General features: G+C 38.6%; 1 protein-coding gene across 1 annotated transcript in view; it reads left to right on the forward strand.

Annotated features, from left to right (window-relative positions):
- Positions 1-27722, forward strand: part of ENPP3 (ectonucleotide pyrophosphatase/phosphodiesterase 3) — a 102770-nt gene that overhangs the window by 23900 nt on the left and 51148 nt on the right. The window contains exons 5-12 of the mRNA XM_008953010.4: positions 689-814; positions 978-1038; positions 6475-6572; positions 19400-19479; positions 22317-22436; positions 23267-23376; positions 24919-24984; positions 26053-26125. Of these exons, the coding sequence (XP_008951258.4) occupies positions 689-814; positions 978-1038; positions 6475-6572; positions 19400-19479; positions 22317-22436; positions 23267-23376; positions 24919-24984; positions 26053-26125 (734 nt within the window). The remainder of the gene's footprint in view (positions 1-688; positions 815-977; positions 1039-6474; positions 6573-19399; positions 19480-22316; positions 22437-23266; positions 23377-24918; positions 24985-26052; positions 26126-27722) is intronic.

A 27722-nucleotide genomic window follows, 5' to 3' on the forward strand; every position in this document is an offset into this window, starting at 1 on the left:
ATGTAACTGAAGTGGACAAAAGTTACCTATTGAGAATGTTTGTCTAAGCACAAGGCTAACATTGATTTTAGTCACCGTTTCCTAGCAGGTGGCAGTGCCAAGCCACCTTCCTCCAGCTTCTTGCTGCTTTTAGCAATGGGATTTATTGAAACTGTTCTCATCCTAAGTCCATAGCCTGGGAGAACCCCTGAGGCATGAGTGGGAGCTGCTCTGTCACTGCTGTCACTTTCCACTGAGAAGTACCTTGATCTGCCTACATTCTCAAAGACATGACTGTTGCTCCTGTTACTTCTGTTGTCACCTTTTCTTCCTTGCTGCTTGTCCTTAGACAAGGCTGGGCAAAGCTGCTTTTGGGTGGCAATAATCAGTCAGGGCTAGTGATTCTTCACCTTGGGGAGCTCCTGCTCTTGGGTAGGAATAGGAGCCATGTTCAGATCTTCTCCAAGCTCACAGTGTACCTGCTAAGTAAACCTGGGTTGCGATTTATAAAGTTGCATTTCTCTCTGCCACCTGGCTAATGAAGAAAAGTGGTGGTTTGCCCCTCATTTGGTATTATGTATTTTCATTTATTAATACAGATAAACCAAGAATTTGATTGTATTATTATAATATAGGAATAAATAAATGAAATTTGTATATTTTATACTGCAGGCTTAAATGCTCAGAACTGAATTGTACCGTTTTACAGCTCGAATATGGATGTGCAATAAATTTCGTTGTGGAGAGACCAGATTAGAGGCCAGCCTTTGCTCTTGTTCAGATGACTGTTTGCAGAGGAAAGATTGCTGTGCTGACTATAAGAGTGTTTGCCAAGGTGAGCAGGAGGATGTTGACTCATTTGCCCCTGCAAGTTTAGAGGAACTCCATGAGTTTCCTAGAGCCATGCTAGGCTGCAAAAATCAAAACACATCGGAGAATCTTTAGTTACTCTGTCTGTGGTGCAGCAAGTATCAAGATTTCGATCTTATGCTTTTCAGGAGAAACCTCATGGCTGGAAGAAAACTGTGACACAGCCCAGCAGTCTCAGTGCCCAGAAGGGTGAGCATGACTGATACAGGGATTTTTATCCTCCTTTAACAAAGGTGCACATAAGAATGTAGTTAGTTGAGACGCAGAGAGGAATTTCCCCCAATTCATGTACATTTCAAAACAGAATAGTTCACAAAGGATTAGATTTCTTGTGGCTTCCAAGTTCTAATGGACTTTTGTTTGCTTTATTTTTTTACAAAGCCCTTTTATATTAATTTATTATACTCATGTCTTACAACGACGACTTTATTTTGTTTTTGTCTTTGAGACAAGGTCTTGCTCTGTTGTCCAAGCTGGAGTGCGGTGGTGCAATCACAGCTCACTGCAGCCTTGACCTCCCAGACACAGGTGATCCTCCCCATCTCAGCCTCCTGAGTAGCTGGGACTATACGCACGCCACCATGCTTGGCTAATTTTTAATTTTTCTCTCTCTTTTTTTTTTTTTTTGTACAGATGAGGTTTCACTAGGTTGCCCAGGCTGCTCTCAAACTCTTGAGTTCAAGTTATCTACTCGCCTTGGCCTCCCAAAATGCTGGGATTCCAGGCATGAGCCACTCTACCCAGCCACAGTAATGACTTTAACAAATTGGTTGGAATATTAAATAGGTAATACTCCAAAGTTCTTATGGTCAGGATTGAAACTTAGCTTGAAATTACTTCTGCCAGAACTCCTTTTCCTTTTTTAAATAACTTAATTCCTGTCTTCTTTTTTTAAATAAAGATAGGGTCTCGCAATATTGACTAGGTTGATCTTGATCTCCTGGCCTCAAGCAATCCTCCCTCCTGGGCCTCCCAAAGTGTTGGGATTACAGCCGTGAGCCACCATGTCTGGCCAGAACTCTTTTCTATTAACATCTTGGCACCTCAAATTTCTTCTTGTTGAGAGCAGGGAAAGAGGTTTGTGCAGGCCTTGAAATGAAAGGAGGTCCTTGAAGGGTGAATGAGGAGAGCTTTGTCAGGGGGCATAGGTGATGAACACGTGAGGTGACACTCCTACCCCACCCCTCCCATGCATCTTTTCCACATGTTTATCAGGGCTGCTCCGCTGACTGCCAGGGCCTGGAAATGTGCATCACTTCAAGCCAGCATGGATTCCCCATTTCTCCATCCACCCCTCTGCCCTTCACACTTTTCTGGGCCAAGTAATGGGAGAATGGTGGAAGGGTGGATGAAAAAGAAAGGAATACCTGGCTTTAGGAGGAATTGGTAGAGGCAGTTTTTTAAATTTAAGTTTTATTATTATTATTATTATTATTATTATTATTATTAATGAGATAGGGTCTCACTCTGTCACCAGGCTGGAGTGCAGCAGTGGCACGATCATAGCTCACTGCAGCCTCAAATTCCTGGGCTCAAGCTATCCTCCCATCTCAGCCTTGTAAGTATTTGAGACTACAGGCATGGGCCACCACATGCAGCTAAACATTTTTTTGTATTTTTTTGTACAGACAGGGGCTCACTATGTTGCCCAGACTGGACTCGAACTCCTGAACTCAACTGATCCTCCTGCCTTGGCTTCCCAAAATGCTGGGATAACAGGCATGAACTACTGTGCTGGCCAGTGGAGGCATTTTTTGTTTCAAGACAAGGTCTCATTCTGTTGCCCAGGTTGGAGTGCAGTGGCGTGATCATGACTCATAGCAGCTGCTACCTCCTAGCCTCAAACAATTCCCTCACCTCAGCCTCTCAAGTAGGTGGGACTACAAGCATGTGCCACCATTCTCAGCTAATTCATTTATTTTTTGTAGAGACAGTGTTTTTCCATGTTGCCCAGGCTGGTCTCGAACTCCTGGGCTCAAGTGATCCTGCCATCTTGGCCTCCCAAAGTGCTGGGATTACAGGCAAGAGCTGCTGTGTCTGGCCCAGTGGAGGCATTTTTAAATAGTGTTATTTCATTTTAAAAATGAGTATAGATAATGTGCCTGTTTTTTTCCCATGCTGCTTTGGTTTGTAGCTCAGATTCAGCTGCTCTCTTTGCACCTTGTGGGTGGAAGAGTAAAGGATTAGAATAAAATGAGAGGAGTTTGAGTCCTGATTTTGCCTGTAGGTCTTTTGCGCTAGTCACTTCTCTGAGCTTCCTCTATGAAACTGAAATAATAACAATGCCAGGGTCAGATGATTTCATGTGAGAATTAAATGACCTAAAGCAAGGGAATATGCTTGGTGAGCTATCAAACAGTAGGTTAATTTTAGTTCTAGTGTATGGTACATAGTAGGTACTCAAGAAATTGTTAATATTTTTCTAGTGAAATTTTTCTATAGTCACTTGCTTTATTAGATGAACCTGGTACTTGAATCTATTAAGGTGTGCCCATGGCCTCTTCTCATGGTTCAAATTACACTGTCAATTCATCTCTGAAAAGCATACTAATACCAGCTAACATTCATATAGTTATTATTATTTACCAATTTGTACTTTACACAATAGTCATCTTACATGTTAGTCCTTATAAAAACCCTTTGGCTCTATTATCTCCATCCTCATTTTACAAAGAATGAAATGGAGGCAAAAGCTGTGAAATCACTTGCCCAGTGCTGCATTCCTAGTGGTTGCTGGAAGCAGGAAGCAAACCCAGGCAGTAAGGACCCAGAGTCTCTGTGGCATAACACTCCCTCAAGTCATAGGCTGAGCCCGTGATGCTGTGCAATTCATCAGAAGAACGGGTAAGGGGCTGAATAAGGGGAAGAATTGTTTGAGGCACCAAGACTCCCTCACCTGTTGATAACCAGGAGGAGAGAGACATTAGGTGAGAAGGAAGGTTTCCAGTAAAGTCTTTGTAAAGAGTCTCAACAAACCTAGACGACTAAGTCCAAATGATTAGTTAGAATGGCCTTCTCCAAACTGGTAAATCACTGTCCACCTGAGGATTTGAGAGCTGGAGCAGCATCCCAGAGAAATTACAGGACTGATTTGTCAATCTTGATGCAAGGCAAGACTAGAAAGGAACCTGGTGAGGAAAGGGGTGGTGGTGGTGGTCAGTAGGACACTGACCATTTCTTACAATCCCCTCATTCTCTTTATTCCATTGAAGTCATTCCTGCCTATACCTTCCATCCCTGCATGGAAAATGGACAATGATGATTCTGCTCACTATGAATAATAAGTGCTGCTAAAAATTTTAGTGGCTGAAGACGTTACATAAAATCCTCTTGCCAGACATTTATGCTAGTGTTCTCTTTGCTTGTTTGCCTTACTATTTTGCTAGTGATCATAGTATAGTAAGGAGCTTAGACTCTTAAACCAGACAGATGTGAGCCAATAGCCTAGCTCTGCCCCTACTGGCGGGGGACACCTTGGGTAAACTACCTGATCCTGGTGAAATAATAGATCTGAGATGACAGTTCTTGGCATGTAGTGAGCTCTTACTCAAGCTTCATCACAGGCAGTAAAAATAATATGGATGCAATGTTAAAGTTTTTTAGCAATCGGAGAAATAAAAATGAAAAAAGATACAACTTTTACTCCATGAAACAGTCAATACATCATGATTTGTGTATATAAAGTCCTAGCTACCTGTCTTGTTTATGAAAGTACTGTATAAGTTAATATCTACTGTTGGGAATGAATTGTGGCAATATTTTGGTCTCCTTTGAAAGTTTGTCGTAGGCCGGGCGTGGTGGCTCACGCCTGTAATCCCAGCACTTTGGGAGGCTGAGGCAGGCAGATCACGAAGTCAGGAGATTGAGACCATCCTGGCTAACACAGTGAAACCCCGTCTCTACTAAAAATACAAAAAATTAGCCGGGTGTGGTGGCGGGTGCCTGTAGTCCCAGCTACTCGGGAGGTTGACGCAGGAGAATGGCGTGAACCTGGGAGGCGGAGCTTACAGTGAGCAGAGATCAGGCCACTGCACTCCAGCGTGGGCAACAAAGCAAGACTCCATCTCAAAAAAAAAAAAAAAAAAAGTTTGTTGTAAGACCAGGAAATGTGATCTTTATGAATTTATCTTTAGGAAATAATTAAGGGTGTTTTAGCTACAAGAATGTTCATGTCAGCAGAATGTAAAATGTACTCTCTAGTTAGCTTGGACAGGCAAGCTGGCCATTAAAAAAGGGGTGCATTGGATCTTTGGATTCCACTCTTGACCCCAGAGACAGGTGACCCTGTCTTTAATCTCTTCCAAGTTATTTTAGTGGCATATTTATGAATATAAAGTTTTTAATCAGTTATGTTAATGACTTTATGAAAAAAAGAAGTATTTTCTCATGCGAATTGTAGTAGGCCACTTTAATTTCTTCATGAATTTTCTGTACACTGCAGTTCAAACGGTCCCAGTTTTCCACTTTTATTTTTAAATTGAGGTATCCTATAGTTCATACTATAGGATGAACTATGGTATGAAATGGTCCTATCTTAAGTGTATAGTATGATGCAATTTGGAAATTCACTAAGCTATGTAACTTACCAATATAGAATATTTCCACCATCCCAGAAAGATAGCTCATGTCCTTTCCCATTGCTTACTTCCCAAAGACAATCACTGTTCTGATTTCTATCATCATACATTCCTGTTTTAGAATTTTATGTAAATGGAGTTAAACCACAGGCTGTCTTAGGTCGGAAACCTAATAACTTTCCAAATTGGAAAGTACTCAAGTGCCTATGGACAGTAGAATAAGTTCTGGTTTATTCATTCACTGGAATATTAGATAGCTATGGGAATGAATGATCCATAATTACTTTCAACAATATGGAGGAATCTCAAACATAATGTCGAGTAAAAGAATTGAGACTTAACAAAATGCACACTGTATGATTTTATTTGCATATAAATGTAAGTACAAAAATAGACAAAGCTAATCTATGCTGTTGGAAATCAAGATACTGATCATCCTTGGTGGGGTGTGGTTTGGAGAGTTTGGTGACCACAGGAAGCACAAGCATCCTGATAATATTCTGTTTCTTCATCTGGGTGATGACTACACAGGGAGTTCAGTTAGTGAAAATTTATCAAACTATGCTTCTGTGAAATGTGTGTGTGTATAACAGAAGTAAAATTTTAGGCCAGGCGTGGTGACTCACACCTGTAATCCCAGCTCTTTGGAGGCCAAGGCGGGCGGATCACTTGAGGTCAGGAGCGGGAGACCAGCCTGGCCAATGTGGTAAAACCCTGTCTCTACTAAAATTTATCCGGTTGTGGTGGTGTACGACTGTAATCCCGGCTACTCTGAGGCTGAGGCATGAGAATCACTTGAACCCAGGAGGTGGAGGTGGCAGTGAGCTGAGATTGCTCCACTGCAGTCCAGCTTGGGTGACAGAGTAAAACTGTGTCTCAAAAAAAAAAAAAAAAGAAATTAAAAAAATAAAAAATGACAGTGTCTGGCTATGGCCCAAAAGTTACCCAATTATTTTACCTTAAACACAGGTCTAAAAAAGTATTGCAATGCTTTTGAGGTAAATGTAGCTATCCAAAACAATGGACAAATTTTGTTTTCCATTTTCAGGTTTGACCTGCCACCAGTTATCTTGTTTTCTATGGATGGATTTAGAGCTGAATATTTATACACATGGGATACTTTAATGCCAAATATCAATAAACTGAGTAAGTCTTCTGTAACTAGTGGCATGCAAATGATAAAGACACCTAGTTAGTCAATCTCTAGAGGATGCAACTTTCTTTCTGACTTTTAACGTTAGTGGTTTGTCTTAGCCTAGATCCTCTCTGACTTTACCACATGGTTTCTACTTTCAGTCGGAAGTATATTTTCACACTTGCTGGCTTCTCCTACCTTTATTTTGGTGGGATGTTCAGCCTTTTGTTTGTTTATTTTGATTTGCTTTATATTTGAATGTAACTTCTGTCCTACGGAAATCTATTCGTGTGTACTGCCTTGAAAGTGATGTTTGTCAGACCTAGGTTTTGGGCCTTAGCAAGGAGAATATAGCAAGAACCGGATCCTGAAGGAGCCTGGTGGGCTTAGACAGATCCAGCACCTCCCACCACTTCAGCCGATATCAAGTCCAGGATCTATTTCCAGTTCTGGAATCAAACTGCCTACAACCTGACTCTACTACTTGCTAGCTGTGAGGTCTCAGACAACTTTCCTTCACCTTTTAGTGCCCCAGTCTCTTCATCTGTGAAATGGTGACTTCCCACCTGATAGGATTACTGTGAGAATGTACAGGTAGCATTCAAAAAATAGCTGTTTGATATGTGGCATACAATGGGTGGTTTTAAGTTATTGTTATAATTCTTTTATTATCAACTTTATTATAATGTTGTACTTCTGTGTTAGGACACTTGGCCTTCACACAATTTAATAAAGGTAGTAATAAAGAGAAGTTGAGGCTGGATGTGGTAGCTTATGCCTGTAATCCTAGCACTTTGGGAGGCGGAGGCTAGAGCATCCCTTGAGCTCAGGAGTTTGAGACCAGCCTGGGCAACATAGTGAGACCTCATCTCTATTTAATAATATTTTTTTTTTTTAAAAGAAGTTGAGTACCCAAGGATACAATGCTAAGAAGTGGCATAGTTAGTAAGAATCAGAGAGCTAACTCCAAGGCGCACACTCTTCACTGCCCTGCAATTGCTCTCTTTCTTCTCCCTCCTCCAAGGCTGTTTTATATCCCTAAAGTTCTCAAATTTTATGTCATTTTTACTGGTTTATTGTTTTTCTTTTTCTTCAAGTTATTAAAAATAGCTATTTGACTCTGGGTAAGTTGACTGACTTTTCTGGGCCTCAGTTTCCTCATTTGTAAAATGAAATGACTAGACCTGATGATTTCTACTGTTAATTCCAGCCCCAAATTCCATGGTTGTAGGAAGATAGATCACTACTTCCTGCAACTCAAGGTGCATTGTTTCTTCAGCTTCTCCCTCATTCCCTGAGGCAGATCTTTAGCAAAGAGACTGTTTTCCAAATCCAGGACCTGTCATTTTTCTGCTGAGTTATTTTGTCCTAGAAAGTTAACTAACACTTCTCAGTTTCTATCTTCTTATCTAAATTTGTCTTGATAAACTGGATATCAAATCTGGTGTCAAAAGGGAATTTGACTAGCCAGGGTGAACTGAACCTTTTCTAAAGTGAAATTCCTTGATTTGCTCATTCCATTGAGAATTAGAAATGACATCAATGAAATATTCAGCCACTAAGAGCTTTCTGCTTTTGATGTTTAAAATATTTTAAAACATTTAAAATATTTTTTAGTCATATAGACAACATCTCAATCCCCAAATGTGTGAAGCTATGATCAGCTAGGCCTACCTAGGCAAAATAGGGCTGTTAGTTTCTCAGAGGCCCGATTAAGAATAGATGTGGTAGGTAGGGGTACATATTCTCAGGACCACCTGAGGCTGTTTTGAGGGAAAATTGAAAAAGGAGAGATGTGGTTAAATAGGATTAGGATTATGTTAGTCTTGAGGTGAGGTATGTGACAGCAAGCCTTGCTGTTAAGGGAGTCCAGGGCCCCATCTCTAGGGTTTCATCAAACTGCCTGAGTCGGGCCACCATGGTCGTGTAAACTGAGCCTAAACAATATCACAGAGCAGTGAGTCATGTTAGTGACTGTTAAGTGGACGAGGAAGTAGCTCTCTGAATCACACTCTAATGAGGCAAGAACATTGTCTTGTCTTAGTGCAGGTGGCAGCAGACAAAGAAGGGCCAGGGCCAAAATCAGGAAACTGTCAAGTGGGATAGAGGTGATTTGGCCTATTTAGAAGACAGCCTTCCTGAAAAGTTAGATGGGAATCTGTGGATCAAATAAGACTAGAAGTAGCAGGTAGACAGCAGAGATCCAGCAGGGGACATATGCAGAGTTTTAGAGATTAGAGTTTGCAAGGTTGGCATTCATGAACAGCAGAGCTCTTATACTGGCCATAGCAGATGTCATTTGCTGTCTGCTTTTTAAATTTTGTTAAGAATGCATAACATGAGATCTATCCTCTTAACAGATTTTTCAGTGTACAATGCAGTATTATTATCTATAGGCATAATGTTGTACAGCAGATCCCTAGAATTTACTTATTTTATAAAACTGAAACTTCGTATCCATTGATTAACGATTCCACATTTCCCCCTTACCCAGCCCCTGGAATCCACCATCCTATTCTTTGCTTCTATGATTTTAACTATTTTAGATAACCTCATATAAGTGGAATCATACAGTATTAGCGTGTCTGTGACTAGCTTATTTCACTTAGTATATCTTCAAGTTTCATCCATGTTATCACATGTTGCAAGATTTTCCTCTTTTATTAAGGCCAAATAATATTCCATTGTATGTATATGCCACCTTAAAAATCTATTTATCTTTTAAAGAGAAATAGATTGTTACCACATCTTGGCTCTTATGAGTAGTGCTGCAGTGAACATGGGAGTGCTAATATCTCTTTGAGATCCTGATTTCAACCCTTTTGGATACTCAAAAGTGGAATTGCTGGATCATATAATTTTATTTTTACGTTTTTGAGAAACCTCCATGCCATTTCCCATAGCAGCTATGCCGTTTTGCCTTTCTACCAACAGTGTACAAGAGTTCCAATTTCTGCATATCTTCATCAACACCTGTTTTTGGGTTTTTTTTGATACTAGATATCCTAACAGATGTGACGTGCTATTTCATTTTTAAATTTTTATTTTTAATTCTTGTTATTATGTTAGAGATGAGGTCTTGCTATGTTGCCCAGGCTGGCCTCAAACTCCTGGGCTCAAGTGATCCTCCCATCTCAGCCTCCCAAAGTGCTGATTACAGGTGTGAGCCACTGTGCCCAGCCTCATTTTGGTTTGATATGCATTTTTCTGATGATTAGTGACATTGAGCATCTTTCATACACCTATTGGATATTTGTATGTCTTTAGAGATGCACAATATCTTTCTTCTTTGAAGAAATATCTATTTAGGTAATTAGCCCATTTTTTAATGAGACTATTGTATTTTTTGCTATCAAGTTGTAGAAGTTCCTTATATATTTTCAAAATTAACTTCCTATCAGATACATGGTTTGAAAGTGTTTTCCCCCATTTCATATGTTGCCTTTTCATTTTATTGATTGTTTCCTTTTCTGTGCAGAAACTTTTTGGTTTGATATAGTCCTACATGTCCATTTTTGCTTTTATTGCCTGGGCTTTTGGCATCATGTTCATGAAATCATTGCCAAGACCAATGTCATGCAGATTTTCCCGTATGTTTCCTTCTAGAAGATTTATAGTTTCAGGTCTTACTTTGAAATCTTTAATATACTTTGAGTTGATTTTTGTGTATGGTATAAGATCAGAGTTCAAGTTCATTTTTCTGCATATGGATATCCACTTTCTGACATCATTTGTTGGAGCAACTATTATTTCCCCATTGTGTATTCTTCTTGGCACCCTTTTTGAAGATCGGTTGACCATATAGACTTGGATTTACTGATTTATTTCTGAGATCTCTATTCTTTTTTTTTTTTTTTTTTCTGAGATAGGGTCTCACTCTGTCACCCAGGCTAGAGTGTGATGGTGTGATCTCAGCTCACTGCCACCTCTGCCTCCCAGGCTTAAGCAATCCCCTCAGCCTCCTAAGTAGTTGAGACTACAGGCACTGCATGCCACCATGACTGGCTAATTTTTGTATTTTTGTACAGATGGCATTTTGCCATGTTGTCCAGGCTGGTCTTGAACTACTGAGCTCAAGCTTGCCTTGGCCTCTCAAAATGCTGGGATTACAGGTGTGAGCCACTGTGCCCAGCCTGGGCTCCCTATTCTTTTTCATTGGTCTATACATCTGTTTTTATGCCAGTAACATGCTGTTTTAATTACTGAAGATTTTTAATATATTTTGAAATCAGGAGCTTTGATGTCTTCAGCTTTGTTCTTTTTCAAGATTGTCGTGGTTATCTGGGGTGTTATGAATTTAATTTTTTTTCTATTTCTGTAATAAATGTCATTGGGGTTTTGATAAAGATTACATTGAATCTGTAGATTGTTTTGGGTAATAGGAACATTTTAACAATATTAAGTCTTCCAGTCCATGAACATGAGGTGTCTTTCCATTTGTTTATACGTCTTCCTTAACTTCTTTTCCCAATATTTTATAGTTTTCATATACAAGTCTTTCACTTTCTTAGTTAAATTTATTTCTAAGAATTTCATTATTTTCAATGTTTAGAAATGAGATTGATTAGTTAATTATTAGTACATAGAAATGCAACTGATTTTTGTATGTTGATTTTGTATCCTGCAATTTTACTGCATTTATTAGTTCTAAATAAATTTATTTAGAGCTTTCAGTATATTTAGAGCTTCAGTAGATAGTATCATGTCTTCTGAAAATAGGGACAGGTTTACTTCTTTCTTTCCTATGTGGTTGCCTTTTTTTTTTTCTTGCCTAATTGCTCAGGCTAGAAGAGTGGACAGTCTTGCTTTGTTACTGATCTTAGGTGGAAAAATTTTCACCATTGAATAGGATGTTAGCTGTAGACTTTTCATATAATCTTTATTATGTTGAAGTATTTTTTTTCTGTAGCCATGTGCCACATAACAACATTTCAATCAACAACAGACTGCATATATAATGGCAGTCCCATATATTATAATGGAGTTGAGAAATTCCCATCACCAGCTGGGCATGGTTGCTTATATCTGCAATCCTAGCACTTCAGAAGGCCAAGGAAGGAGGATTGCTTGAGCCAAGGAATTCAAGATCAGCCTTAGCAACAAAGTGAAACCCTGTCTCTACCAAAAAAAAAAAAAAAAAAAAAAAAAAAAATTAGCTAAGCACAATGGGGTGTGCCAGTAGTCCCAGCTACTCAAGAGACTGAGGCAGAAGGATCCCTTGAGCCTAGGAGTTCAAGGTTGCAGTAAGCTATGATCACACCACTGCACTCCAGCCTGGGTAACAGAGCGTGTTCTTGTCTCAGAAAAAAAAAAAATCCTATCACCTAGTGATGTCATAGAAATTATAATGTCATAGTGCAATGCATTATTCACATTTTTGTGGTGATGCTGGTGAAGACAAACCTACTGCACTGCCAGTCATAAAATAGTACACATATTTATGTACATTACATCCTACTTGATAATGATAATAAATGACTGTTACTGGTTTATGTATTTACTATACTATACTCTTTTCAAAAGAGATGGGGTCTTGCTATGTTGCCCAGGCTGGCTCAAACTCCTGGGCTCAGGCGATCCTCCCACCTTGGCCTTCCAAAGTGCTTGGCCACTGTGCCAAGCTTATACTATACTTATACTTTGTACATTATTTTAGAGTGTACTACTACTTATTTAAAAATGTTAACTATAAAACAGCCTCAGGCAGGTTTTTCAGGAGGTATTTCAGAAGAAGGTACTGTTATCATAGAAGATGACAGCTCTATGCATATTATTGCCCCTGAAGACCTTTCAGTAGGGCAAGAGGTGGAGGTAGAAGACAGTGATGTTGATGATCTTGACCCCATGTAGGTGTGGGCTAATGTGTATCTTAGTTTTTGACAGAAACATTTAAAAAGTAAAAACAAAAAATTAAAAAACAAAAGCTTATAGAATAAAGATATAAAGAAAATATTTTTTACAACTGTGCAATGTGTTTGTGTTTTAAACTCAGTGTTATTACAAGAGAGTCAAAGAGTTAAAAAAATTAAAAGTTCTTAAAGTAGAAAAGTTACAGTAAGCTAAGGTTAATTGATTATTGAAAAAAATACATTTTTATAAGTTTAGTGTATCCTAAGTGTACAGTGTTTATCAAGTCTATAGTAGTTTACAGTAGTGTCCTAGATTTTCACATTCACTCACCACTCACTCACTGACTTACTCAGAGCAACTTCCAGGCTTGCAATCATGATAAGTGGTCTGTATTATATCATATTTTCACTGTACATTTTCTATATTTAGATAGATAGGGATAAATATACAAATACCACTGTGTTACAATTGCTTACAGTATTGAATAGGATAACATGCTGTACAGATTTGTACAATAGACTTTACTATATAGCCTAGGTGCATAGTAGGCTTTACCATCTAGGTTTGCTTAAGTACACCATATTATGTTTGCACAATGATGGAATTGTCTAACAACACATTTCTAGGAATGTATCCCTGTCTTTAAGCAATGTGTGACTGACTGTATTCCTAGTTTGTTGAGAGCTTTTATCATGAAAGGGTGTTGAATTTTATCAAATGCTCTTTCTGCTTCTATTGAAATGATCATGTAATTTTTATCCCTCATTCTGTTAATGCTATATATCACATTAATTGATTTTCATGTGTTGAACCATCCTTGCACCCCAGGGATAAATCCCACATGATCATGGTGTATAATCTTTTCATTGTGTTGTTGAATTTGGTTTGCTAGTATTTTGTTGAATATTTTTGCATCTATTTTCATCAGGAATATTAAACTGAAATTATATTTTATTGTGATGTCTGTGTAGCTTTTATATTAGGGTAATGCTAGCCTTATTCATTTGAAAGCATTCTCTTGGTCTTCAGTTTTTTGGAAGAGTTTGAGAAGAATTGGCATTAGTTCTTCAAATTTTTGGTAGAGAAATTGTCAGTGAAGCCATCTGGTCCTGGTCTTTTTCTTGGGAGGATTTTAGTTATTGATTCAATCTCCTTACTGTTTATAGATTTATTCGGACTGTCTATTTATTTAAGATTCAGTCTTGGTACATTGTATGTTTCTAAGAATTTATCCATTTCTAGTAGGTTATTCAGTTTGTTGGCATATAATTATTCATAGTATTCTCTTAAGAACCTTTTATATCTGCAGTATCAATTGTAATGTCTCCTCTTTCTGATTTTATTTATTTGAGTTTTCTCTCTTTTTCTTGGTCTAGTTAAAAGTATGTCAATTTTGTTTATCTTTTCGAAGAACCAACTCTTAGTTTCATTGATTTATTCTATTGTTTCTCTATTCTCTATTTCATTTCTTCTTGCATCTTTTCTTTTTTCTGCTAAACTTGGATTTAGTTTGTTCCTTTTTCTGTTCCTTGAGGTGCAAAATTAAATTGTTTATTTGAAATTGTTCTTCTTTCTTAATGTAGGCATTTATTACTATAACTTCCATCTTAGAGCTGCTTTTGCTGCATTCCATTTTCGTGTTCGTTCATTTTGTTTCAAGATATTTTCTAATTTCTCCTTTGATTTCTTCTTTGACCCTTGGTTGTTCAAAAGTGTGTTACATAATTTCTACATTATTTGTAAATTTTTCAGTTTTCCCTGTAATATAGATTTCTAGTGCTATTCCATTGTAGTTGGAGAAAATACTTGGTATGATCCCAATTTTTTAAATATGTTAAGACTTGTTCTGTGATCTAATATGTGATCTATCCTGGAGAATGTTCCATGCATACTTGAGAAAAACATGTTGTGTTGGGTTTAATGTTCTGTAAGGGTTCTGCTTTAAAAAAAAAAAAAAACCTGCTGATAGTTTTATAGGGCTTCTCTTGTATATTGTGAGTTGCTTTTATTTTGCTGCTTTCAAAATTCATTGTCTTTGACTTTTGACATTTGATTATAATATGTCTTGGTGTGGATTTCTTTAGGTTCATCTTATTTAGAATCCTTCAAGCTTCCTGGATCTGGTTGCCCATTTTTCCTCCCTAGATTTGGGAGTTTTTAGCCATTATTTCTTTCTATAAACTTTCTGGTTCTTTCTCTTTTTCTTCTCCGGAAAACCCCATCATGCATATAGTAATCCACATGTTGGTGTCCCACAGTTCTCTTAATCTTTCATCACTTCTTTCCATTCTTTTTTCTTTTTGCTCCTTTGCCTGAATAATTTTTAAAGGCCCGAGTTTGCCTCTCTTTGTTGAAATTCTCACTTTATTCATGCATTGTTCTCATCACCTCAACGAGCATCTTTATGACAGTTGTTTTGAAATGTCTGTTAGGAAAATTGTATCTCTGCTTCATTCAGGTCAATTCCTGAAGATTTATCTTGTTCCTTTGCTTTGAACGTATTTCCCCATTTACTCATTTTCCTTTACTCTCTGTGTTGACATCTGCACGTTGGACAAAACAGTCACCTTTCTCAGTTTTCATGGACCGGCCTCGTATAGGAGAAACCCTCGCCAGTTGGCCTGATCAGCGATTCTGGAGGCCCCTTAAACCTTCATGCTAGTCCAGCCTTGTTTCTTTGTTGTTAGGGGCCCCAAGTGTCTAGAGTACGCTAGGTCCCATTGGTGTTCCAAGATGAGTGAAACTTATCTTAGAAGGAAGCCAGCTCCTTGGGCAGTCACCAGAGAATTTGGATCATTAGATGTCTTGTCCAATTCTTTCTCTCCCCAGAGAAAAGTTGGGGTCTGGATTTTGTTTTGTTTTGGTTGTGGGGCTTTTTTTTTCTTCTTTATTTTGCTTTTTTTCTCTGTGCTGTGCCAGGGAGAGGGGCTATGGTGACTAATATGCTACATCAAACCGGTGTGTTTTTTCTCACTGGCCCCCAGGTGACTAGAGTATGCTAGGTTCCATTAGCGCTCCAATACAGACAAGACAGAAAAAGCCAGTCCTTTGGGCAGTCCCTGGAAAAGTTGGGGCATTGGACACTTAGTGCAACTCTTCCTCCCCTGGGGGAAGCTGGGAGTTGGGGTTATTGCCTGATTTCTCTGTGCTGAGCCAAGAGCAGAAGCTGTGGTGAGTGCCTGTGTGCTCGTTAGAATCTCCTCTTTGTTCTTTGTAGCACACAGGGGACTAATAGATGTTGGGTCTCATCTCTTCTAACTCAAGTGAGTTAGAAGCCAGTTTCTCAGATATCACCTGGAAAAATTGGAGTGTTAGATGTGTGGTCCAATTTTTTCCCCCTTGGGGAGAAACTAAAAGTTGAGAGTTCTCTCCTGATCATATAGCGTCGTTCTGGGAATGGGTATTATGTCAAAGAAACAGTTCTGCTTTTCCTACTGGTTTCGATGTAACTGGTGTTATACTTGCCTGGTAAGCAGGAGCCTCTCAAGTAGTTTCTGGGTTTCTCACAAAGGGAATTGATTTATGTGTGGCTATTGAATGATTGTGTCTGCTGCGGGAAGAGTCGTCCAAGATTTCCTATTCTGTTATCTTGGTAACATCACTCCTCTTTGCTCTCTTTTGACCCTTCTTCTTTATGTGCCAAGGGATTGAATGCATACTTGCAACTCTGGGAAGACTGAAGCCCCTGCAGAGCTTATTATTCTTTATTTTTTTTGAGTGCTAGAAATGATACAGGCCAACATTACTGCTAATCTTTCTACAAGGTTATTCTACTAAGTTACATATAAAATGAAAGTACCTATTTTCAGCCTGTGAATACTGGTAAACAATTTGCTATGTTTTCCATTTGTACAGATATCTTAATAATATTTCATTATGCCAGTCCTATAAGAATTTCATAAGGACTACATTGTAGTTTTTTTTAGAGTCGGAGTCTCGCTCTGTGGTTTTTTTTTTTTTTTTTTTTTTTTTTTTTGAGATGGAGTCTTGCTCTGTCACCCAGGCTGGAGCACAGTGGCACGATCTCAGCTTACTGTAACCTCCGCTTCTCGGGTTCAAGCGATTCTCCTGTCCCGGCCCCCCTGAGGATCTGGGATTACAGGCATGCACCACTGCACCGGGCTAATTTTTGTATTTTTATTAGAGCCAGGGTTTCACCATGTTGGCCAGGCTGGTCTTGAACTCCTGACCTCAGGTGATCCGTCCGCCTCAGCCTCCCAAAATCCTGGGATTACAGACGTGAGCACCGTGCCCGGCCTACATTGCAGTTTTGATCTGTACATTCTCTGGTTGCTTTACCTACTCACCTGTTTAGACCTTTGCTGCTTCTTATAGTTCCTAGTTACTATAAACCTAGTTGCATAGGCTTATCTCATTTATATTTTCAGATTATTTTGTTTAGTACTTTCTTTTTTTAATTGTTTTTTTAGAAGTAAAATACACACGTAAACATTTTAAGGCAATATTCGAGGGTATAAGTAAAAATAAATGAACAAAACATCTTTCCTGGTCTTCCTACTTTTCCTTTGCAAAAGCAACTGCTCATTGGTTTATTGCGTGTCTTTCCAGTAGTCTGTTCAAGTATAACTTAAATTATTCATATTTGGAAGAAACCATGGTAGAAGACTGTGCTTTCTGTAGACTTTCTTCAGTAGCTGTGGTTCAAGGGCAGGTAATATAAAACGGTAGCTTGGGTCTATAGTCAGCAGATGTCTCTTGTTTATGACATATAACTAGGACGGTGCCATGCTTTTACAATACCGGTAGCTTAATTTGCATTTTATTTTATCCTCTAGCTTTACCCATTTAAGAATTTGAGTCTGCCACCCGTTTCGAGGATATTAAAGCAGAAACTGACTTTATGTATCTGTTTATTGTATGAATTTTTTCCCACTTAAATTATTTTAATTGTGTAAGTGGACTAGATCTCATTTTATTTTCTTGTTATATGACTTCTTAACAATATTAAATGTCTTTCCCTAATTGAGATCAAGATTTACTTATTGGTGGTATTGATTAAATAAGAAAAATAAAGGTTATTTTAATCTTACGTTTTATAAATTAAGTCCTGGAGCAGTTCTCAAACTTAAATACATTAGGATGACCTGGGGTGCTTGTTAAAAATGTAAATTTTTAGCCAGGCACAGGGGCTCACACCTATAATCCCAGCACTTTGGGAGGGTGAGGCAGGTGGATCACTTGAGGCAAGGAGATCGAGACAAGCCTGGCTAACATAACAAAACTCCATCTCTACTAAAAAATACAAAAATTACCTGGGCGTGGTGGCAGGCACCTGTAGTCCCAGCTACTCGGGAGGCTGAACTCAGGATGCAGAAGTTGCAGTGAGCCGAGATCGCGCCACTGCACTGTAGCCTGGGTGACAGAGGGAGACTCCATCTCAAAAAAAAAAAAAAGAAAGAAAGAAAGAAAGAAGAAAAAGTAGATTTTTTTGAACTCCCTTTCCTTCTTCTCCTACCTTCCAATCCCCATCAGAGAATCCTATGTAGTGGACTTGATATGGGGCCCTAGAAGGTTCTGAAGGAGGAAATTCCTGAATCAGAGGCTGGGAAGGAGACCAACCCCATGTCTATTTGAGAAAACACTCATTGTGTTCAACAGCAAAGCTTGTGACTTTTTGGATGACAATTAATTTCATGTTTTGTTTTGACCTAAAGAGAATTGATAATGTTGAAGCTTTATTTTAGAAGTAGAGGCAACACAATTTTGCTGTGGAAAATTTCTTGTACTTCACTGCTGCAGGGGAAATAGCAATGCGCCCCAGTGGTTCTGACCTCTTTAAACAGGGTTATTGCACAGATTGAAAACAACAGAACAATGAAGCTAAATTACTGTCATACTTTGTGAAACACAGATCACAGGAAACTTCCCTGGTCTAATGGAAACTGTACTAAAAGTAAGAAGCAGTAAAGTTAGCTTAATTTGTAAACAGTACTACATGACATGGGCTTATGCAGTTACACAAGTGAAATCCTTTTTCATTTGTCTAGACAGTAGTGTTGACTTTTGTTATATTAGATACTTTACATGTAAGAACTATCAGCTAGATGCCAATGCTATATAAAGCAAACAAACTGGCAGTGTATAATATAGAGTACATTTAGCTCAGGGGTCAACATGCTGTGGCCCGTAGGCCAAATCTGGTTCACTCTACTCGTTTGTGTATGGCCTGCCATATATACTGAGAATTGTTTTACTTATTTAAAAATTATTTATTTATTTATTTATTTGAAACAGTGTTTCATTCTGTCACCCAGGCTGAAGTGCAGTGGTGCAATGACAGCTCACTGCCGACTCCATCTCCTGCGCTCAAACAATCCTCCCACCTCAGCCTCCCAAGTAGCTAGGACTACACAGGTGCATGCCACCATGCCCAGCTAATTTTTAATTTTTATAACAGAAATGGGGTTTCATTGTGTTGCTCAGGTTGGCCTCGAACTCTTGAGCTCAAGTGATCTGCCGTCTCAGCCTCCCAAAGTGCTGAGATTACAGGTGTGAGCCACTGGGCCTAGTCTGTTTTACATTTTTAAATGGTTGGAAGAAAGTAAGAATATTTTGTGACATGTAAAAATTACCTGAAATTCAAATTTCAATGTCCATAAAGAAAGTTTTATTGGAACATGACCATGTTCATTTGTTTATTTATTGTCTATGGATGCTTTGGGGCCTCAATGGCAGAGTGGAGGTGTTTCAACAAAGACCATATAGCCTTGCAAAGCCTAACATGTGTATCACTGGCTCTTCCAGAAAAAAATCTATACACCTTGATTTAGCTCACTCCTCTCCTAAAAGACTGACATTCCCTGGAATGGAGGAAGCTTAGAGACCAGAATTTCAACCTCTTTCCATCTTTAATCCACTTTTTAGTTTGTTTTTTATTTTTCTGAGAGACTTTCATGTTCAGATTTTTAGTTATCCAAAAAACTGAAGAAGAAACAACTTCCTAATTTCTCACCATATTCTGTTGCAGAAACATGTGGAATTCATTCAAAATACATGAGAGCTATGTATCCTACCAAAACCTTCCCAAATCATTACACCATTGTCACGGTAAGTGCTTGACCCAGTGGTAAGACAGGCCAAAGACCAGAACTGACCACATAAACAGACATCTTTGGGCAGGAACTGACCGAGTTCTGTGACTTACCCTTCTCGAGCACATGTGGGGATAGTTCATGGCTGAATTCAGGCTGGGAAGGAATGGCTCAATATGAGGCCAATCCAGGGCTGTGAGGAATGAACTATGAATAAGTGTCCAGCATTAAGTTAATTCACCTGTGTCGAGCCAAAAACAGACCCTTTGATGTGAGAAATACCATTTTCCTCTGATCTTTCGATTGCCCTTTGCTTATCTGAGGGTCTGCTGGGAACAGTAGGCTATATATAGGGACAACTACTTTGATGTGGGAAATTTTGTTCTTTCCTAGTCTTTTCATTACAATTAACTTGATAGAACTTCTTTTTCATAAATGAATTCACACTGTCTACATCTCTTTAGATAAAGCAATAAAAGCAAGTGATATAAAAAAGATGTAGGTAGAATGTGTGAAAAGTGTATAAAAAGATGTAGGTAGAATGATTAAAATGAGCTCAAATAAAAATTAAATTATTTAAGATAGATAGATTTATAACACATTTTAAGGCATCGGCTGCCTCAAAGGATATTTGTGTCTTCATTACTTTGAGTTTTAATCTTTTATTACTATGGAACAGTAACTATGACATTTAAATTTTAACCCCCACACAAATGTATGTATGTATTCTCATTACTTGCAGATTCTGTATTTGTGGGTTTGCTTACTCACTAAAATTTATTTGTAACCCCCAAATCAATAAGTATAGTGCATTTGTGGTCATTTGCAGCCATCACAAAGAAGCACAAAAAGTTGAGTTGCCCAGTGCTTATATTCCTAGCTAAGGTCTAACCAGGAGACATTCTGCTTTCTTGTTTTAGCTGTCATACTATAAACAAGTACCCTTTTCACAATCTTACTGTCTATTGAATGCCATACTTTTTATATTCTCGTGCTTTTTTGGGGGCGATTTCACTGGTTAAAATTGTCCCCTTGCATAGTGCTGATGTGGTTTCTGGTGTTCCTAAGAGCAAGAAGGCTATGAATTGCCTTACAGAGGAAATATGTGTGTTAGGTAAACTTTGCTGAGGCATGAGTGATAGTGAACCAACAATATACATAAATAATGTGACTTTAAACAAAAACACTCATAAAAGAAGGTTATGCGTTGATCAGAAGACAAAAATGTCATAATCAGAGGCTCTCAGGAACCTAACTCTATATTTTTCCTAGGAGCAATGGTTCAGTAATCATTAATTTAGTGTTCGTGACAACTTTATAGAATATAACTACTATGAATAATAATAATTGACTATATATACATAAATATATACCATATATACATATATGTATACATAAAATAAGGATTATGCACAAATGCAATTAATTTACTATTTATATATTTTATACATATATATGCATATATATTCATATACATAAAAATGTTCTAAAATAATGACCCTAAAATCTATAGGCATTTAATGAAAATGTGTGGAATGATTAAATAAATATGTGGGATTGGATTAAATAAATGATTGGATGGATAGGGGGGTGGATGGCAGGGAAGATGGATAGAGACTTGGCAGGCTGCCTTTAAAATGCTGGTAGCACCCTTTAATTCAATGTAGCCAGGATATTTGATATACAGAAAGCTTCTATCTAGTAAATTCCTTGCTATTATTGATAATATAACCAGTGGCTAACCATTATTCTAATATGGGAAACTTTAACAAACAGTTAATTAAACAGTTATTAAGCACACAAAAGTTATATTAACACCATCAGCACAAGCTATCAGCCTAATGTCACTTATTTGCTGCTGTAAACCATAATAGAACTAGAAAAAATATATATATATACACACTTGGCCCTCCATATGTGTGGGTTCTGAATCCGTGGATTCAACTAACTGTGGATTGAAAATATTTGGGTGGAATCAACCTAAATGCCCATCAATGACAGACTAGATAGAGAAAGTGGTACATATACACCATGGAATATTATGCAGCCATAAAAAAGCAAGCTCATGTTTTTTGTGGGAACATAAATGGAACTGGAGACTATCATCCTTAGCAAACTAAATACCACACATTCTCACTTATAAGTGGGAGCTAAATGATAAGAACTTATTAACGCAAAGAGGAAACAACAGACACTGGGGTCTGCTTGAGGCAGGAGGGTGGGAGGAGGGAGAGGAGCAGAAAATATAACTATTGAGTACTGGCTTAATACCTGGGTGATGAAATAATATGTACAACAAACCCCTATGACACATGTTTACCTAGGTAACAAACCTTCACATGTTCCCCCAAACCTAAAATAAAAGTGGAAGAAAGAGAGAAAGAAAAGACAGACAGACAGACAGACAGACAGAAAGAAAGAAAGAAAGAAAATATTTGGAAAAAAATCGCGTCTGTACTGAACATGTACAGACTTTTTTTTGTCACTATTCCCTAAACAATACAACAATGATTGACATAGCATGTATATTGCATTAGCTATTATAAGTAATCTAGAGATGATTAAAATATATAGGAGGGTATGCATAGGTTATATGCAAATCCCAAGCCATTTACTAGCAGGGACTTAAACATCTTCTGATTTTGGTACCTGAGGGAGGTCATGGAACTAATGCCCTATGAAAGCCAAGGGATGACAATATCTCCTGATATGTAAGTTCAGGTCCAGGTGTTTTACATTGAAAGGTACATAGTACCTTTCCTAAGTATGAGTAATAGATCGTGTGCTATTTTAATTTAAATTTCTATTTTACTAATATTTTATCTTACATCTTTTTTGAAATTATCATTTTAGGGCTTGTATCCGGAGTCACATGGCATCATTGACAATAATATGTATGATGTAAATCTCAACAAGAATTTTTCACTTTCTTCAAAGGAACAAAATAATCCAGCCTGGTGGCGTGGGCAACCAGTATGTAGCATTCTACACGTGGCAACTGAAGTAACCTCCATTTCTCAGTGTGACAGGAGGTCACTCTTCTCACTCAGTGGAGCAAGTTCTATGTCACCCATCTAGTTTCTAAGGGCTGAGGGTGCGAAGGTGTTTTACCACTATTTGTAACTTGAATTTTTAAAACATTTATGGTTGTTAACTCAAATAGGTATGTTTAAACTTGGGTGTTGGGTTATAAATGTATCCATCTGGAAGTTACTCAGAAAGATTATTTGTTAATGTTTTTCCTCATTTTGTTTTGTAAGTCTTTTTTTTTTTCTTTTTTTTTTGAGATGGAGTCTTGCTCTGTCGCCAGGCTGGAGTGCAGTGGTGTGATCTCGGCTTACTGTAACCTCTGCTTCTCAGGTTCAAGCACTTCTGCCTCAGCCTCCCTAGTAGCTGGGACTACAGGCACGCACCACCATGCCCAGCTAATTTTTTTGTATTTTTAGTAGAGATGGGGTTTCACCATGTTGGCCGGGATGATCTCTATCTCCTGACCTCGTGATCCACCTGCCTCGGCCTCCCAAAGTGCTGGGATTACAGGTTGTAATTCTTTTAAAGGGAGAGAGGAACCGTCCAATTTTACCAGTTTGAAAAAAATGATCTTGCTTCTTAGTAGCTTGCTACGTTTTTGATTTTTGAGGCAGATTCTTAGATAATTATATCTTTTAATTGCTACAAAGATTAAAATTTCAATTTTAATACATGTTGCAACTATTAATCTTGTTTAGTTTCTAGCAAGGTACACCATTTCTACCCAAAGTAATTATTGACTTTTGCTTATCCTAAATTTTCTCTTCTTACAGATGTGGCTGACAGCAATGTATCAAGGTTTAAAAGCCGCTACCTACTTTTGGCCCGGATCAGAAGTGGCTATAAATGGCTCCTTTCCTTCCATATACATGCCTTACAACGGGTAGTGAAGCACTTTCAGATATTCTCCCAGCTAGGCAGAAATGATCAGGATGTTTTCTGTCTTAATCTTGGCGGCAGTTCTATTAATCCAGTTGTTTAAGCCAAAAATCTTGGGAATCACCATTGATTCCTTTCCTTTATGTCACTCAAGCAGTCTCTCAGTAAATGCTTTTGGCTCTAATTAAAAATCTATGTAGCCTGAGAAGTTTTTATTACCTCTAGCATTACCACTCTGGTTCCAGCTGTCATCTCTTGCCTGTATTAACTGCAGTTGCCTCTTTACTCATCTCTGCTTCTTATCCTTTATAATCTAGTCTCATCCCACCCACCAGAGGGATTCCTTTAAAATGCAAGTCCAGCCAGGTGCGGTGGCTCATGCCTGTAATCCCAGCAGTTTGGGAGGCTGAGGTGGGCTGATCACCTGAGGTCAGGAGTTCAAGACCAGCCTGGCCAACATGGTGAAACCCTGTCTCTACCAGAAGAAAAAATACAAAAATTAGCTGGGCATGGTGGCGCATTACCTCTAATCCTGGCTACTCTGGAGGCTGAGGTGGGAGAATAGCTTGAACCCAGGAGGTGGAGGTTGCAGTGAGCTGAGATCAGGGGCTCCTGCAGTGTAGTCCAGCCTGGGCGACAGAGCGTGACTCCGTCTCAAATGAATAAAATAAAATAAAATGCAAGTCCAATTATGGCATTATTTTGCACCAAAAACTTCAATGGCTCCCTGTATCACTCAGAGTAAAAGCTTACAAGGCCCTGTGTGGCATGACCTCTGGTGTCCCCTTACCTCTCAGACCTCCCCTTCTGCTACTCCCTCGGGTGCTCACTCTGAACTCGTTGGTGGACTTCAACATACTAGACTTGCTTCTGCTGCAGGACATTGCACTGGCTGTTCACCCTCCCTGAGATGATTTGCTCCATGGATCCGAATGCCTACTCTTTCCCTGCCTTCCGGCTCTGTTGAAAAATTACCTTCTCAATATTGTCTTACCCCAGTTATACTTAAGATTTAAAATTTCAAACCACCTTCATCTCAGTTACTCTGCTTTAGTTTTTTTTTTTTTTTTTTTTTTGTCCACAGCATTTATCACCTTTTAATACACTATATAATTTATTTTTATATTAGGTCTATTGTTTGGTACTTGTCTTCCTGCACTAGAATGTAATCTTTGGTTTGCTCACTGATAAATTCTGTTTTGAATGAACAAATAGTATCCAGCAATAGATGTTCAACATATGCATATGCATAAATTTTTAAAAATTGAATGAATGGATCATAATCAATTGTCTTTTATTTTAGTTAGGAGAAACTGAAAGAGAGAAGGGTGGGGTGAAATAAAACAATCTACATTTCTTTTATAGTGCCGCAAGTGTATCTATAAACAGAAATCCCTTTGAATAATACTGAATACCTTCCAGTATTGTGATTATATAGGAACCCAAAATGGGTAGCTGAAGATATTAACCTTTCTGAATAGGAATGTAATGGAGTTATTCTTGATTTGATTCATTTTAAAGAATTATTTCTACCCTATTTTTTCAGAAGTGTCCCATTTGAAGAGAGGATTTCTACACTGTTAAAATGGCTGGACCTGCCCAAAGCTGAAAGGTAATGTCTAGTGTCAGAAAAGTGCTGGCATAGTGGCATATATATGGGTAAAAAATGAATTTTTTTTTTTTTTTACTTTAAATTACAATTTTTGGCTATTTTTGAAACGACGTGGCATTGCCTTTTAATGGACACTTTTCATGAATTATTCCTGGCTGGGCAGGGGGTCTCACTCGTGTAATCCCAGCACTTTGGGAGGTTGAGGCAGGAGGATCAGTTGAGCCCAGGAGTCCCGGACCAACCTGGACAACACAGTGAGATACTGTCTCTAAAAAAATGTAAAGAAATTAGCTGGGCATGGTGGTACGCAGTTGTAGTCCTAACTACTTGGGAGGCTGAGGCGGAATGATCACTTGAGCCCAGAAGTTTGAGGATGCAGTGAGTATGATCATGCCACTGCCCTCCAGCCTGGGTGACACAGTGATATCTGTCTCAAAAATAAAAAAAGAAATTATTCCTGGGAGCTGGTAACTTTTTGTTTTCGAAAATGTGGTTGACATTATTGAACAACAGAGATAGAGCCAGCACCAGAGATCAGAGGCAAATATCACAGAACCAGAGCCAGATATGGAATGGAGCAGAGCTGGGAGCAGGCCTGACACTCAGTTATAAGGACAGACTCCAAGAGCACAAGGTGCTCCATCAAGCCTATACCCACAGATTGGAGTGAGGGAAGGCTAATCAGGAGCTCCAGGTAAACAGTGCATCAGAAACCAGACACCAGAAGAAAGAACTTGGTATAACAGCACCAAGAATCAGCAAAAAGTCAGAAACCAGGAAACAGAAAGGATTGGGACACACCAAGAGTGGTCTTAACTGCAAGAACAAAACAGAGTTTTGCAATAGGGGCGTACCACTGCTTGTATCTGGGAAGGTCTTATTTATTTCCTGTTAGGAAACCTATCCTTGCTGGAGCCAAGTAGAACTACTGGGTCTGAACAAGGAGGAGGAGGTTAGAGAGAAAGAAAAGGCAAGGGCTAGCAAGCCCAATATCTACAAAATCCCCCAATCCAGCCTGTATGTTTATAGCAAATTGATAATATATTTCTGTTTCAATTTTACCCCTAGACCCAGGTTTTATACCATGTATTTTGAAGAACCTGATTCCTCTGGACATGCAGGTGGACCAGTCAGTGCCAGAGTAAGTTGTTGTTTTTTTAAAAGAAAAAAAAATGTAAAATCATCTAACCCTAACCCACAAAACAAGATAGTCTTCTTTAACTTCTACTGAGCACAAATTTATTTGATACATACACAAGAAGATCAAAATAGTTAAAGGTATAAAAGGGATGCCATGGTTCAACTGCCTACTTAACCATAAAATAGTTGAAATTCTAGAAAGGACAACTGCCTTATTAACTATATATTGAATCATTTGAAAAGCCCTCATTGAATATTAGATGTGGCACTGTTGTTGCATGTAATGAAAACATCAAGGCTAGATACTATACAAGCCAATTCATACTAATGTGGTGCATTTCAGGCTAAGTCACCTGCAAGTCCACTGTGGTATATCCGGCTGTCTACTCCCCCACAGTTCATTTATAAGTTCCTTATAATTGGATTTAACATGTTATTGCCTCAGGCAGAGTTGTTTCCCTTCTAGGCTCCCATTATCATTGAAGTGGACTCTCTAATATAAGTTTATTCATTATCTAGGCCATTCTGTTATGATTTTACTACACAAACATAGTCCTTAAATATTGCTTTTAACAAAACAAGCCATTCTGTCTTCTAAACTCCGCTAAAGCCTCTATTGTCTTGGACACAGTGGAAAGTTGCAAAGGCTGCCATGAATGTGGCATTTCCCCACCCCATGGAAACTCGTTGACAATTGTCCTCAATTGGAATGCAAGCATATTTGCTCTGGCAGCATGCCTTTGCAATTTCTCAGAAAAGCTTTTTTAAAATTCCTTCCTCTTAGGCCAAAATGATTCCTAGTATAGGGACTTACTCAAGCCTCACCACTTTTAAGCCTTGGGCCTCTGTTGTATTCCTGCACAGCGCTAGACTGTATCACAGAATTGTATGCCTTTTCAGGTTACTCTAAGCATGAACTATCTAAAATATATTCACCATGCCTTCTTTTCCCTTTCTTTCTTTCTTTCTCCCTCTCTCTCTCTCTTTCCTTCCTTCCTTCCTTCCTTCCTTCCTTCCTTCCTTCCTTCCTTCCTTCCTTCCTTCCTTTCTTTCTTTCTTTCTTTCTTTCTTTCTTTCTTTCTTTCTTTCTTTCTTTCTTTCTTTCCTTTTTTGAGATGGAGTCTTGCTCTGTCACCCAGGCTGGAGTGCAGTGGCGCAATCTCGGCTCTCTGCAACCTCCATGTCCCGGGTTCAAGCAGTTCTCCTGTCTCAGCCCCTTGAGTAGCTGGGACTACAGGCATGCGCCACCACGCTAGGCTAATTTTTGTATTTTTAGTAGAGACAGGGTTTCGCCATTTTGGCCAGGATGGTCTTGAACTCCTGACCTCAGGTGATCCACCTGCCTCAGCCTCCCAAAGTGTTGGGATTACAGGCATGAACCACTGCACCCAGCCATTCTTTTCTATTTTAACTGTTAGCCGTGTTTGATATGATTTGTCCTTTGAGAAGGGACACTCTATTTGCATTCGTTGCACCTTAGGAGCTGACTTGAGATTAGGTACCATGTCCTTTTTTTTTTTTTTTTTTTCCATTCAGTGGTCTAGTTCAAAACCCAAGTACATTTTAAGTATAATTTTGAAAAGTGCTGCAAAGGAAAA

This window comes from Pan paniscus, chromosome 5 (assembly GCF_029289425.2).
Source record: "Pan paniscus chromosome 5, NHGRI_mPanPan1-v2.0_pri, whole genome shotgun sequence".
Taxonomy (NCBI): domain Eukaryota; kingdom Metazoa; phylum Chordata; class Mammalia; order Primates; family Hominidae; genus Pan; species Pan paniscus.